We start from the raw sequence: 13,766 nt of genomic DNA on the forward strand, positions 1-13,766 counted from the left end.
CGCATTATAAATCATTTTTTAGACGCGGAAATCCTTATTTATAAAAATATGATTTATTTAAGATTGCATTAGCTAAGTTGCAAAATTATGCTTACGTTCCATACATATAACATCGTTCACACACTAATTAGTTAACAATTCTTCAATTTGGAGAGTGTTACTTATCCGTACGATAGGGTATAACCCATGTTGGTCATGAGAGTCTCCTTGATGGCCGGCTGCAGTTCCTTTTGCATATAAGTTGTCAACAGTGATCGAATGCCTTTTAAAAAGATATCCTCCATCTCCCGAGAGATACTTTCCTCCTCGTCCTCTTCATCACGAAAGTCTCGTCGATGTTCACGATCTCGTCCATGTTCACCACGATTGCGGCCATGTTTTAATCGTCGTTCGCAGCCATATGCATAGACACTGATAAATCCTGGTTCTAAGAAGTGCGAATCTGTTCTAACATTGAATTGTCCTCGTTCTCTTCGAATGGGCTCGGTGAAAAATCTTGAATACAAAAATAAAGCAATTCAAGTGAATGTTGCGATCTAAAAGAGTATTTAATGTTTACCCGATGCCAGCTCGTCGAAGGCGTAGAATCATGTTGCATGCGTCTTCAGGATCAGGATGGACAGGTTCCCGCTGAAGTTCTGCTTCGTTGAAGAGGGCGACTTTACCACTTATTGTGAGATCGTTGAATAACAGGCGTGTTTCCAAGCTGTTATTGCGCGGATTATATCTAAAATTTAAACTCGATACAATCGGTTTTATAGTGATAAATACTTACTAGTAAATTATCCTTTATTTATTACCTGCAATTGTCTACTCGGACCCAACTATTGGACGAAGGTAACCTGACCCTCATATCAGTCACATACATATCATAAGGAACAGACCTTAACGGTTGATGCATAGAATATCCATTCAAATGAAGTGTTTTTTCTTTAGCAGCTTGCCTTCGCCGAATATGTTCCAAAGCATTTTCCAGCCGGTCAAAGCAACGTCGACCAAAATCAGAGATTCTATCATCGGGATAACCAGACCCTATGTTGTTACCACTTCCACGGACGTAAGGATAAGTGGGATTGACAAATTTATCATTTTGTCTTGATGGAAAATCTAGTTACAATTAATACATTATCATTAAGTTTCTTGAAGCAATGTTAAGTACAATGAGTCGGATTTAATATGTGCACGTTTTAAAACATTGTTTCACTGTATTATCTCAGTTTCTATGTGTATCTTGTTCATAAAACATTTGTTTGTGTTTATATATTCAAACGTGCTGGTAGCACTTTAGAAACGTGAAACAAAATGTGAAGATTTCAAGTTTTCTAATTGGCTTGTCGACGATTCACAATAAAAAAACACAATAACTATAGATACTACAGCGCCTATTGAAGTTGCAACTAAACAATAAAATTGTTTCATATATATTTTCACTTATAATTGGGCCTACTGGAAAGCGCAAGTGAATAATATTCATATATAACTATAACTACAATTGTTGGCTATTTTATATTTAAAATCTTTACTATAATAAGCATCTAGTTATATAAAAACTACAGTTTTACTTAATAACTCAAAAATACTACTATTTCTTACGGATGAGTAACTTATTTCTTTGCTTTTCATAATTTCGGAATCAAGGACACATTAATAAATATTTCTCAGTACTTTTTTGTTTTTTGTTGTTGAAATAGTTCGATACTATTAGTAAATTTATTCTAAAGGTTATTCACACAAATGTATGCTCTAGATCTAATGCCAAAAAATTGTATGAATTTGAATTGAATGCAAAACTACACCAAAAACTATCAGGCCAATCGAGAAAACAATCTTCTCAATTTGCAAACAGTTCGCAACGTATCTGCGAACAATGCGTAGATTGCATACATAGAAAGATTTGCGAAATTTCTTTATTTTCATTCTTTGCTCTACTCTACAATTAGCGAAGATCCGACAAAAGTAATAATTCGAAACCAACGCATTGGGCGAACAGGTGAAACCATGCGAACACTATAAATTAGAGAATTCTAGCCTGAATCGTTTATTCTTTTCAACTACACATCACCGAAAAATAAGTTTCATTCAAACACTTTTTACATACAATGAGAAAGGTGAAATTCGCATGGTTTTAATCACGTGATAGATTCACGTGATTTTTCGTGGAGTGATAAGTTGACAACATTTGTCTCTGCCTACAAAAACCTACTTTCTGCACGAGGTGCACAATAAACCATCGCGACAAGGTTAAAGTCTATTTCTAGCAAGTTAGTGGCTTTAACAAGGCTCGGATGAATAGTTGCATTATTTATCGATTGAGGACATGTGAAACTCTATTATTCTGCGACAAAGTATATCAAAAGATGAAGCGGAAGTGCAGCAGCGAAAACGACGCGCAAAAATAATAAATCATTAATTTTTATTCCGGCAACGCAGTCTGTTATATAAAACAATGCATATTTAAATTAAATATGTCTTTTGCCGGCAACCAAAGCAAATGTTTCAATGAGTTGAAAGAAACGCCACAAAATGGATCAATAATCAAGAACAATAGCCATCAGACCTGATGCGACAAAAAGTTGTTTTTTTACCATATAGTTTTTATACATAATAATAGTGCTTAGCTGCTTAAGTAGAAAAGAGCATAACAAAACATACATCACGAACGGCTGCCGCAGAATTTAACAAGCTACAAGCAGCAATTTTCCGTGTCCTAAATTTGTAAAATTCTCAAACATTCGTAGCACTTTCAACAGAAATAAAACTGCAATTACATTTAAATAATGCACGCAAACTATGAAAATATTAACACTGCACTTACTTTAATGTTTCTAGATTGTTTTATCTGTACTCACCATCGTCTTCTGTAATTGTCGCTGTGTCTTCAGCAAGAATCCCGACGACAAAGTCCGTTCGACTCAAGGCGAGCAAAAACAACATCCAACTTGTCAAATACATATTTTTATTAACTGACGTCGGTAGCACGAACGTTTTAAACTAAATTAAACTAATTGCTTTATCAGGACGCGCGAACGCAACTCGAGCGTCAAACTTTTTTTCCAATTTTCACTTTGGATGGCTGCTTGACTGCCAATTACTTAGTCATCAATTAAATTCACGAGACGGCGTGCATGCTTTTTTCAATTGCGGCGATTGTTATGGTCACGATTGTTGGCACAAAATGCGTTTCTATCGAGTGTGTTGATGACTTTATTGTTATAATTAAACAGAGCGTGTGTATGAGTATGTGAAACTCTCACTGTACTTTTTCGCTTACTCTGCAGATCGCTTTTCTTCTTATGTTTCTTCTTACGTCTGTAGCATTTAGCACGCGCGCGCGCTTTTGTGAATAACCAGCGCGTTTTTGCGTTTATTTTTGTGTGTGTGTACGATTTGAACGCGGTTTCAATTAAGTTTAAATTTGTTTTCAAGCACTAACGAACGGATTGCTTGTCATTCGATGGCAGGCGGCGCGGTTTTGTTCTGTAGCAGCTCAACGACGCTTGCTTTTACCTTTCTTTTCCCACTACTGCGAAACTTAAACTTCGGCCCACTCAACAGTTCAGAAAATAAGATATTAATGTGGAGGGAAAGAAGCACATACACAAAACACACATGTACATGGTTTTATAATATTATGAAAAAAGACGCCAACAACTTTACACTTCTCATCTTTTCTTTTAATTTCATTATGCAAGGGCATAGGAAGTGGCTAAATAGTCAGTGCTTAATTGTTGTTAAGTTTAACAATTAACACATTCATTAGCACATGTTATTATGTATATAACTACCAAAATATTGTTAATTATGACTCTTAAGTGTCGAATTTTCTCATTTTTTAAAATATATTTCACATAATAAGTCCACAAATGTCTATTTTGTAGTTTGATTCTCTTACAAGCAAAAAATTACATTTTTTTCAAGTTTTTCTTTTTATGCTTCATGCAACAACTCCCAATTCACAATATTTTGAGCGATGTTGTTCAGTAATCAGTGTTAAGTAAGATGAGTTTAACATATTATGATGAACGTTGTCGTAACGCAGGTAACGCATTGTTCTCTTTACACTTGCTAGTTACTTAGATCATTCGTAGAACAAAACACTAAGAAATCATCCGAGAATATAAGAAGAGTTGATAATTGTATGTTATTATCAAAGATTTGCTGTATCTTCATTAATTATACGTAATTAATACAATTTTCTACTTGATAGGACTATTAAAAGTGGGTTTCTCTTTTTACTTCCTAAAAACACATCGATAATCAGCAATTATTTACTTCTTACTGTAACTAAAAATCGTCAATAGATCTCAAGTTCATCTTCGCACGTTTAGAGAAAATTTATTTTTATATAAAAATATAAATGTTTACGATGTAAATATTTGTTTATATAGCTGTTGTAAACAAGTTTATTTAAATATACAGTTAACCTTAAGTTTAATTTTACAACGAGAGCATGTTACTCATAGTAGTCTAGATCTTCTCGAAGTACGAAAGTGAGTGACTGACAAGTATGAGTTTAGCAAGACATAATTTCACTTTATGTGTTCACTTGAAATGCAATTGTGATGAAAAGTACCGGTGCCAGTGGTGCTTTAAATAGTGAGAGACTCATTGCGTCCGTTTTTGATTTGGGTGAATTTCAAAACAAGAAAAGGAAATTACTAAATGACGCATCATATGCAAACTACAACTAAACTAAACCTACCAATCGTTTACAAACAACAATGCTTGTGCTATATTTTATTTTGTTGCAACATTTAAGCATCTAATTAATTTTTGACTTTGATTTGTTCTTCCGTTTTGCATTGGTTGGCGCCGAGAGTGCAACTTGAAGTGCATTGAGTTCACGTATGAAAGGCGTTAATGTGAATTGAAGAGAAAAGCGTGTTGTAGATGAAAGTCATGGACTGTGCTGGTTATGTACATTATTTATATCATAGTATGACTTTAAACTATTTATTAAATGCAGGAGAATTTATCAATATAAAAGAGAAATTGCTATTTGAATATGATAATTATATTTTTAACCGGGAAAATGTTCAGAAAATATATTTGTATCAATAGGTCTTTAGTCTTTAGCTTAGACAAATTAAAAATATATAATTAAGTCATAAAAAACTTGAAGCATATGTAAAATAAGTAAGTATGCAAATATTTTTGCATTTTTTTGCATTTTCTTGATATGATGCTACTACATAACAAGACAAATTGAATTTCATTGTTCACCATTCATTTGTACATGGAATAAATCACAGTTATTGCTTCAAACATTCATTGTTTCTCATTTAGTGGCAATAAGAATTTTCTAGTTTGCGCCGTTTTTCCTTTTGTAATTTGTATTCGATTACCCAACAAACGTTTTGCGTGTGTGGACACAATGAGAGAAATGTGTTCTTGAGCAATTTCGTTGTTTCTAATTAATATGATTTATAATTAGGCTCTATTAAGCTACGTTTAACAGTAATTAAAGCTTCCTACTAAAATTTACTGCTTATTGGATAATAACAAGTACAGAAAATAAAATAATGCAACAAATACGCTGTTTACGACATGACAACATAAGTAATTTCATTTTGTGTCTTTGATAATTGGCAAAAGAGCAATTACGGGACATATTGAATTTCAAACAAGTATATTTTTAAATTTCTTTGTTTCTTTGTGTAGAAGTAACAATAGAATTATCAATAATAATAATCAGCAATGCGGAATTGTTCAGTTACAATTCAATTTCGTAGGTGATCGGGAGTTTATTTGTGTTGTTTTTGCTGTTATACAATAATATTGTTAGTATTGTACGTGAATTATAAATGTTTATTTACAATTTATTACCTGGTCGTGTTGGTATGAAACGACTATTTATTTAAGTAATTTTACCAATTATTTTTTTTAATTAATTCCTCCTTTAACAACAAGAAAAATTAAACAATTGAGAGAACAGGCAGATATGTATATGAAGAAGAAAGAAAATAAAATATTAGAAACAACACACAGTGTAAACCACAATTAAATACAAAAAATAAAAATGTAGAGGGAAGAAAAACAATCTTGGAGGCGCCGGGTATCGATCCCGGTACCTCTCGCATGCTAAGCGAGCGCTCTACCATCTGAGCTACGCCCCCGATGTAGACTTAATGGGTTTTTCTCTATGTTATTGTTACTTTATTTGTCTTACACCAATATTTCTATATACTTTTGTGTAAATACCTGAAATGCAAATACATACGCTCCGTTCACACGGTTGATAACTCGTGCACCCAAAACAACTCATTATTTATGTTCTTAAATCCAAACAGTGTATGCTAGCGACATCTGAGTTTACATAAAGGAATTGCTAGTAGCAAGAGTTTAGAAACTGGAAAGGCGACAGAGGTTTTATGTTATTTGGCCACAAAAAAATCTTTTAAGCTAATTATCTTCATTAATAACGCGAAAATAAACAATAAAAAAGGTACTTTTATTGCAGGGGATTTAAGAACTCTTATATTTTCCAGAATTAATATGGAAAGTTTAAAACTAGCAATTTCTGATGGGCATTTGAAGGTCTTCATAATGGATTAAGAGTGTAAATGAAATAAACAATATGAAGGTTTTGTTAAGCTATAATATAACAATACACACACTAAATTTCATCAATCAATCCAAAGGTTTCGGATCCCTTTAACTAGCATAATAAAATGGTAAACCGTAAGCAGCTCCAGTTTCCAGTCCAACAAATTTAAAAACAGAAAATATGAATAATTGTTTAGATATTAATCACACAACTTTGTCAAATATTCCTTTACATAACAATCAATATCTGATCAAATACTGTGATGTTGTGATTACTATCGAAACAATCAGCTCTGTTTTCCTGTTTTGGTTAATGCTTGCCGCATGGTTCCGCATTAACGATTGTCGCTACACCATCCAGTATCCGGAAATCCGCTCCTTTGTTCAAATGGTTTGTGAACATTTAATGCTGTTTAATTTACCAATTCACATTTCCTATTGAGTGCTCATTCAACATCGTAACTAATTACCCGTAGGTTGGTGGTTTAAGATTTATAAAACACGCAAATAATTTATCAATATGTTGCAAAATACCTAACAACCTTTTCACTGCAAAAGATTAATCAGATGGGGAAGAAATTATTTCAGATTCAAATCGACCAATGCTGCTTCATCCGCATCAAATGCAACTTGCATTTTTTGTTCCAATAATAACTAAAAACAATTAAAACTCCATTTGTATGATATAAATTATTTTATTAATCTTACTTGTTCCTCAATCTCCTGCTCCTTTTGTCTAATCTCTCTGTATTCCTTGATATTATCAGTTCCTTCACAAAAATCAGTAAAAAGATAAAAATACTCCGCTTCCTCAGCAGTAATTGGCTGATCCATATGAATTTCATGCAACTGCGGACGGTGTAACATAGACCTCTTCTTCACACCTAAAAACAATATAAAATAAACTATGTGTACAACGATCATTTTCAAATTACGTCTTTGTTTACCTCTAGTACGATGTTCTGCCGGAGGTTCCAATATTCTCCTCAGACGTTTAACAAGTCGATCAATTTGCACCACCTTCCGAGACGCGTCCTCGGCAACCTTCATTATTTTTGCCTGTTCAGCATAACACTCCATCTCCGCCTTGTGTACCTTATCATAAGGCATATAATCCAACTTCAACAAATGCTCGCGATACTTGATCTCGACAGCTTTCATCATTTCGTACGCTGAAAGATTGGCATCATTGGCTGCGACGCGTGCCTCGTACACGTCTTCGACCATTACAAGCAGATTCAAAATACTCCCGTCACAGATCAATCGTCGAAACTCGCCATTGATCAACTCACGAGCAAGTGCCTCCAGTGTGATGGCACGTTCCTCTTCCCATACAATCTCACCCTCAAGATTACTAGTGATCTCCTTTAAATCCGCAATTTGTTTATTGGATTCGGCTTTGGTGGCAGCCATATTTTCTCGAAGAGTGTCTAGTGGAACTGCCAACTCCTCTGAGTGCAGTAGAGAGTTGAGATTTTGCAGTTCAATGAAACGAAATATTTTATTCAATTCGCTGGGTTCATTAAAAAATAAAAGTGGCTCCTCTGGATGTTCGTAATCCTTCAGAAAGTCTCGAATAATATTATCCAGCGAACGGTATTCAATAGCAGCCGTTGTTTGTTCAAGCTCCACTAAAGAATCAATGATCTCGATTTCCTGGTCGTCTTCCTTTTTGGGGCCATGTGATAAAAGTCGAATTGTTTGCGCCAGTACATCGGACTCACCATGTAGAGAAACTTTTGATATGTTTTTGCATTGCGCCATTTTTCTTCCAGATTTGAGACTTGACTTTTTAACAAGCCAAGTTCTTTAGCAACGTCTCGATATGCCTCGTATTTTTCATAGGATTTATTTCCTAAAATAATAACAATAGATTAGTTTATTATTGATTTTAATAATATAACAAAAACATTACCTTCAGATTCGCTTGCTCTTAACAACTCCATAGAAGTTTCGTGATCTTTTGCTAAATATTCTTCAAAAGACGATAAATACAGCATGTATTGCGTAGTGATTTCTTCAATCATATTTTGTTCTTCCAATAAGTTTTCTTCAATTAGTAATGCGTCATCCATACGATAACCAGTGACGATTTTGGTCCGTAAAATATCCCTTGCTGTGTTCATGTACTCTTGCAAATTGAATTTCACGGTGATTGGACGTCCACTCACAATTGAATAAAACTCCGGATCAATATCCAAAATAGTTGTATTGCATTTCACATTTGCGGACTCCACAAACAGTCGATTGAGGACATCTTTACTTTGTCGTACCGTGTAGTTTGACCGCTCATTATACTTTAGGTTCATTTCCTTGGTACGATTTGATGATAACCAAGTCTTAGCCATTAATTTGTACGAAAACACATCCAAATCATCGGGATATTTAAAGGGCGACGCCTCTTTAACTAGATCCCTCACATTGCTCTCATTAATTTTTGTTCCAGATGAGAAGTAATGATCTTTAACAAACTTTTTGGAACCAAAAATCCTTTCCAGAATGGTTTTTGGTCGAATGATTGGTGTCTTTGGACCAGTGCTCTTTATTTTCGTTTTTCGCAACTTGTTAGGTGGATGTATTGCCATTGAATCAGTAGTTGAAGAATTCGCAAAAACCGCTGTAGATCTTCGATAAGTTGTTGGGATTCGTTTGTGTTTTGACGACATTGCTATATAAATTAAAAATATATATAAATGGGAATAAAAGATATAAAAGAATATAAATGATTGTATAACTTGTCAAAAAAAGTTATGAAAAAATATTTTGATTGACAATTTAATTGCCAAATTGATTTTGACTTGTTTTTATATTTTGTTTTAACGTTGAACCTGCCGACGTATACTGCGACGAATTACTAAATTCATACCTCGTTCTATATATGCAATCAGATGTTGTTTGATCAATGAAATATCCATGGTTTCCAAATTCCTGAAGGGAATAACTAATTTGACCCCGCAAACTCACAAATGCGGCAAACAAGTCAGATAATTAATTCACTACTGAAATTTCTGTTGATTTAATTCATGCAAATTAATTCAGCAGCAAATAAAAACACCTCAATAATTTTACAGCCACCTGGAGATAATAATAATCATAATTACAGTATATGCTTGCCATTAGTACGAACCTTTTTGGGTTAATTAAATTTTAAATCAATACGAATGAAATTTTACGTCTTTTGCACATGTGACATTCGCAATTTGTAAATATACATGTTATCGGTCTACAGACGACAACCAAATATTTATACGACATCCAACAATAAATTTTATTTAGGAATTTTAATTCAAAACGTCATATTTCATATTATATGTCGCCATAAACCCCGAGCATTAATAGATGATACATGTGCTGTGTTATAAATTATGCTTGCAACCACTATCCACGCGTTCTAGCGCGCATCGTAGAAATTGATGGACCACCCAAGTTGAAAAGCGCTTCTTGCGTTAGATACGAAATCCAACCATCCCGCGTGCCTTTCTCGTGAACGTCAATTAATTTTGTTTTCAAATAATTGTTAACTCACGCTGCATATCGGCGTGACCGCAACGAATCTGAAAATTATATAGAAATTAAATGATTTCCACGTAAAATTAATTATTTAATTATCACCAAAGAAAATAAATAAATTCTTTATATTTTGTGTAATTCTGATATTTGTCAATTTTTTTCTTTGTATACAAATTGGATATCAAGTGCTGTTGAACGGAAATACACTAACCCAGTTATATCACAACTTTTGGAGATGTGTATATATGTGAGAGAAAGACAGTATTATCCATACATCCTTTATGCTCCGCGGAAAAGCGCGGGACGCTCAAACCATTCTCATACAGCGGCGGTGGAGGCGGCGTGGCTGTTGGCGCGTGAATGGTAGTCTTTCGCGGCTCTTGCCACCCAGCGCGATCAATACCGTATACACACACATCGGATCGCTTCAGTTTTTCATTCGTTCGCAAATTTCGCAAGCGCAGCACATACCAACAAAGTGGAAATTCTCTTCAGACATTTCAAACGCTTACAATTTTAATATTTTATTATAGTGCTTAAATATTACGTATATAAAAAGAAATCTAAACTATGCAGTAAAATTCAAGAGATCAGAAAATAGTTTTCAGCACCAAATGGAAGCATTTATAAATAAATTATATGCAAATGACTCTGACGCCTAGAATAGTTCATTATATCGATTGAAAAAGAGATTATAAATTTATTAGAATCATTTTACCCGATTGCCTCATGTTGTAGTAATGAAAACAATTAATCTGCATAACAAATAATAATTTCCCGAGTGAAACCTAAATTATCCACATTTTCAGGCGTATTATATCACGCCGTAATATAGTAAAACAAAGGAACTGAAAAAATGACTGCAGTTACATATTAATGCACTGCCCACGCTGTTGTGCGCAAATGGTATCGCCATTTGCATTTTGCTCTTCTATTTCAGTGCGTTTACCATGTTCCAGTGTCAACGTCTAGCACCAACAGCACCGCCGCCTGCATCCAACGAGTCATTAAAAGTGCACTTTGTTTCCCTTTTTACCGAGTCATGTGATATTTTCAGAATAGCAACTACGTACTACGAGTATACCACATGTTGATGGCTGTGAGTTGAAGCCATCTATGTGCCATGCCATTAATATGAAAGTTTTGTAACATTCTGTATCACGTAAGGAAAATGCTCACAAAAGCTCCCCTAGTTTTAGGTTTTGCTGCGGAATATCGTGGAAATTGCTGTTGTAGTTGGTTTTCAACTGAAACTTCAGGAGCTGCGTCGTCGGCGTGTTTTGGTTTACCAACGTTACCGTTAATGTTTCAGGCCACGGTGGTGTCTAATGTTCTTGAACGTTTCTTTGAGCATAAAAACCTTGTATTGTATAATTAATAGGATAACTTGAAGGTATTTTTAGTATTTTTGGAATAAAAATATAAAAATAATAAAAGTGACACACGGTAAACGTGATTTACCAATATAATAGATTAAAAAACCAAATATTGGTATGATTCACACCTGATAACAGCAATTTAATGAGATTTACGCTTATCTACTAGTAGTTTCAAAGCATACAAAAACTTGTTTCGATTATATCGTAGAAATGTGATTTGTGTACCTAAAATAGATTTATAAGCAGGAAAATACATGACTAACAAAATTTTCTATAAACTCCAAAATTGAAACGTTGAGCGTGAAAGCAGAACGTGCTATTTATAGTGTTTGAATTGCATTGCAAACCGAGCGTGAACTTGCCAGGCGGAAGGGTTTGGCATTATTACTTTTTCATTTTGATTCATTTTTGTGAGCGTTAAGTATAATACTAGTGAGTATAAAGGAACCACACCTCACGATTATACACAATGCCGACAAAAATAAATTTTGGTACATTTACAATGAAGTAACTGAAGCTTTTCCTTCATTTCGATACAAAACACATGGTAATTCATAAATAAATTGATCTACTACTCGTAATAAACATTTGATTATTTATTTATTTTGAGAAATCCCTGCATTGCAATCGGTGCATCGGAGAAAACACGTGTGTAACATCTGTATAATCAACAGTTTGAAACTTGTCTGCTTCCTGCAATATTTTACTCTAAATATCATTAACTTTCTCATTTCATTCCGAGTGTTATATTTAGAACCCTCACCCTATATTTTCTGCTAGAAATAAAAATATAAACTGTTAGTATTGCAGGAACATCCAATAAAACAAAACATAGTTATGATTGGTGAGAAGCCGTGTCAAAACGAACGGCACACAAGATACTTCCACGATACATAATACAAAATGGCCTTACCTATATCATTGTATAAAGACAGGCGGTGGGTACTCGCAAGGTGCGATTGTAGCGTTGAGTTTGTGCACTTTCCAAGAAGCTGGAAGGCTAGACGAGAGATAAGTTTTGTTGATGCCTCCAGGCATCAGATCCGCCGGGATAAGATCGTCGTTGCTACGTGCTATACTTTGTCTAGTTACGTCAGCGTAGAAGCCATGATGGAACGTGGACAATTGCTTTAGCTGGGCGCTATTGCAGTTATAATGATGTTTTATAACATCTACCGAATTCCACAATGCTTGCTACAAATTGTTTAGTTTAGGAGTTTAAAAGTAAAAAATCTTAACAAACAGAAACATATATTTTTTACTTTAGAAAAAACTTACGTCATGAGCAAAAGTTAATGTTTTGCAACATGTCTGCAGAGATTTATTGTATTGCACTTTGTCATAGATTGTGCAAGTGATGTTTGAATAATTGAAATCGACTGTAACATGTGCTGATGTGTAAGGTTAGTCCTTTATAGTATAAATGCGAATGTGTTACAGTCACATCCGGAGACACTATTTGTAAGGTCTTCTTGTGAATGTAAAACTGTTGCCATCTGCTCAACGATGCAGTTTCTTTGAATTCAAAAAGAAACAACAAACTCTTTTGAATACAAATAAAAAATCATTTAAAATATTTATCACAATCAATAAATAATAGAATTACTTTTAACCCAAAAGAATTTGGAATGTAATTTATTTCGTTATGCCGCATGTATATTCATAATTCTGATTTAAATTTTTTATGCGTCTAGCCGATTTTTTATCCATCACTCCCGACATTCCATCGTTAGACAAACAACATTCTGCGTTCAGCATTTGAATGACAAAGTAATTCTTCACATTTTCAAGAAATCATGACAGAAAGTCAATCTTGCAGCTGCCATCCGAATTCATCTTGCAATTCATATTCGTATGATTCATCCAGCAGCAACTAACACATGTCCAGCAGCTAGAAAAAGTGCAGCGCATACTTACGTACGAGTACAATTTACAGTTTGTTTCGTCTGCTGGCCAGCGCGGCACAGTATTGTTCTAATTGAAATAATTCAGAAATGGAAAAGATGTTAACGAGTTACGCACGAACGCCGCTCGCAATGATTCAGTGCTTGATGGATAAACGCACGAAGAAAGTGAACTCGAAGTTTTGACGACGTGCTTGTCCACAGTGACTTATTGAATGCGTTGTTGAATTCTAATTGAAATATTGTTCAATCTTCGTCAGGAACTTTTCATAACTCAGTGCGAACATGAAAAGTTGCTTGTAAATTTAAATTCATTCGGTTGGGTCAGTAACTTTAATGTTAATTAATCTATTGTCAGATGATGACGCCTTGTGCTCGTTGAAAGCACAGCTCGCTGTAAGAATAGTTTAATAGAATATAAATGCAA

At 34.3% G+C, this 13,766-nt stretch overlaps 2 protein-coding genes and 1 non-coding gene across 3 annotated transcripts; all 3 read right to left on the reverse strand.

Moving 5' to 3' along the window:
• Positions 1-31: 31 nt before the first annotated feature.
• On the reverse strand, positions 32-3,498 carry LOC135793290 (uncharacterized). Its single transcript, XM_065304187.1, has 4 exons — positions 2,850-3,498; positions 801-1,107; positions 560-727; positions 32-495 (listed from the first exon to the last, which is right to left on the reverse strand). The coding sequence occupies exons 1-4, from the start codon at positions 2,950-2,952 to the stop codon at positions 162-164; spliced, it is 912 nt and encodes a 303-aa protein (XP_065160259.1). The 5' UTR covers positions 2,953-3,498; the 3' UTR covers positions 32-161.
• Positions 3,499-6,043: 2,545 nt separating this feature from the next.
• Positions 6,044-6,116, reverse strand: TRNAA-AGC (transfer RNA alanine (anticodon AGC)). The gene has a single exon. It is a non-coding gene; the product is annotated as a tRNA-Ala (tRNA).
• Positions 6,117-6,578: 462 nt separating this feature from the next.
• LOC135793288 (uncharacterized) lies at positions 6,579-9,410 on the reverse strand. The gene is given in 5 exon segments (XM_065304185.1): positions 6,579-7,200; positions 7,255-7,430; positions 7,494-8,220; positions 8,223-8,401; positions 8,462-9,410. Coding segments are annotated over 5 exon segments (1,908 nt in total). The 5' UTR covers positions 9,213-9,410; the 3' UTR covers positions 6,579-7,125.
• Positions 9,411-13,766: the final 4,356 nt, after the last annotated feature.

The sequence above is a fragment of the Atheta coriaria genome, unplaced genomic scaffold (genome assembly GCF_025399875.1).
Source record: "Atheta coriaria isolate IRGN ID8LTWV9N9 unplaced genomic scaffold, Caltech_Dcor_3.1 hic_scaffold_6_pilon, whole genome shotgun sequence".
NCBI classification, from domain to species: domain Eukaryota; kingdom Metazoa; phylum Arthropoda; class Insecta; order Coleoptera; family Staphylinidae; genus Dalotia; species Dalotia coriaria.

Coding starts and splice junctions, on each gene's coding strand:
- LOC135793290 (XM_065304187.1), bottom strand. CDS start 2,952: ATGTATTTGACAAGTTGGATGTTGTTTTTGCTCGCCTTGAGTCGAACG. Junction 1,108..2,849: donor GACAATTACAGAAGACGATG/GTGAGTACAGAT, acceptor AATTGTAACTAG/ATTTTCCATCAAGACAAAAT. Junction 496..559: donor CTTCGACGAGCTGGCATCGG/GTAAACATTAAA, acceptor TTTGTATTCAAG/ATTTTTCACCGAGCCCATTC.